Source organism: Chinchilla lanigera, unplaced genomic scaffold (genome assembly GCF_000276665.1).
Source record: "Chinchilla lanigera isolate Chin_1 unplaced genomic scaffold, ChiLan1.0 scaffold00008, whole genome shotgun sequence".
NCBI classification, from domain to species: domain Eukaryota; kingdom Metazoa; phylum Chordata; class Mammalia; order Rodentia; family Chinchillidae; genus Chinchilla; species Chinchilla lanigera.
Window position 1 is genome coordinate 5,583,328 of NW_004955409.1, and position 1,480 is coordinate 5,584,807.

The 1,480-nt window shown below is 56.9% G+C and overlaps 1 protein-coding gene across 3 annotated transcripts in view; it reads right to left on the minus strand.

Annotated features, from left to right (window-relative positions):
• The window catches only part of Dut (deoxyuridine triphosphatase), a 9,326-nt gene extending 8,518 nt beyond the window's left edge, over positions 1-808 (minus strand). Inside the window, exons 1-2 of one of the 3 annotated variants that reach the window (XM_013510306.1) lie at positions 612-808; positions 8-203 (exon numbers count right to left, since the gene is read on the minus strand). In XM_013510306.1, the coding sequence (XP_013365760.1) occupies positions 8-203; positions 612-747 (332 nt within the window). In that variant the 5' untranslated portion in view covers positions 748-808. The other 2 variants (XM_005376703.2, XM_005376704.2) reach the window with 2 other exon arrangements.
• Positions 809-1,480: the final 672 nt, after the last annotated feature.

Genomic DNA, 1,480 nt, shown 5'->3' on the forward strand with positions numbered 1-1,480 from the left:
CGCTCACCTGTACAGGTCGAAGCCCGCGGCGAGCGCGGACCCCCGCGTCGGGGCCGTGGCGTGCTCCGACAGCCGCATGAAGCGCAGTCGCTGGGGCGCCTCGGAGGGCCGGGCCCGCTTGCTGGGGGACACGGCGGCGATGTCTTCGGAGCAGGGCATGGCGGCGGAAGGGCCGCGGGAGGGCCGCGGGAGGGTCGCGGGAGCTGGGGGAAGAGGAGAGCCGAGGTAAGCTCCCGCGCGCTCTTAATTTTCCCGGTTTCCCGCTCCCCGCGCGGACGAGCCCACCGCCCCGGCTGAGAGGGGAGGCGACATCCAACTTTGGGGCCGGAGGCTCATCTCGGGAAGTGAGTCTCAGGCGTGGGGGGGCTACTGTCCACAGCCCTCATAAACATGTATTCCAAATTCAAACCCCGGTCCGAACCGGCCCGAAGCAGGGGGCCAGCTCCAGCGGGATCGCCCCCAAAGACAGACGGTTAACTCCCATCCATCAGCGTCCCAAATGGACTCGCCTCGGCCTAACGGACCGCACCGCCCACTTCCGGTTCCACTCCGCATCCGGTTCCGCCCCTGGACTTCCCCGCGCGCCCACCACGTCCGCGACCCTTTTTCACCGGCTCCGCTGCAGCCTCGACGCGGGCTGCCGGCGCTGCACAGCGGGCGTGATCCCGAGAGTCCTCTCGGCCGCGCGTCCAAGAACGCGGAGTAGACCCAGGATGAAAGCGCGGGGCGCAGGCGGAGGGGCGTCATTCCCCAGCTGTGTGCTGGGTGGCCTGCATCCTGCGCGCGAGTGACCCCGGAAGCAGTCCGGGACGACCCCGCCCTCCAGTTGCTACTAGGTGATTGGCGGAGCTGGTGGTGAAGCCATTACTTCTGGATAACTGTGTAGACGTGTTTCGGGGACGCTGGAATCTCCAGGTATCCCCGCCAGTGACACGAAAAACTGGAAATGAAATCCTAGTGCTCTTCAAAGTCTCAAAATAAATGGAAAGTAGAGAGCAATTGCAGAGGAAAGGGCAACTAGAAATGTTAGGGTATTGTTGAGGACGGTTCCTTCTTTGTGCCTTCCCTTAGCTGGTTCCTCTAAAGTGTTGGAATTCTTGAATGAGGTTATGAAGTTAGCCCTACACTAGCTTCCCAACGCTTTAAATATTGTCTGTGCTTTAAGAACAACCTCATTGTGCTGAAATACTTTCTCTAGTAGTTTTCTAGGGAAGTTCAATGAGGAATTGAGTCCTTGCTTACCTAAAATGTAATGATTACAATGACTCCCTTTCAAGAAATTCGTTTGCAAACAGGAGTGGCTCCTGCTAATCTTATCTTTATAACATTTACTGTATCATTCAGTAGTCATTTAGCTATATCTTCGCACTGCATAATCTCATGTGCATGCCTTTTATCTTTCAGATTAGTAAGAGTCATATACTTTATGGAGCTTTTCAAAGCACCTGCTTGAGTGTTCTACACAGGGACACTGTTTTGA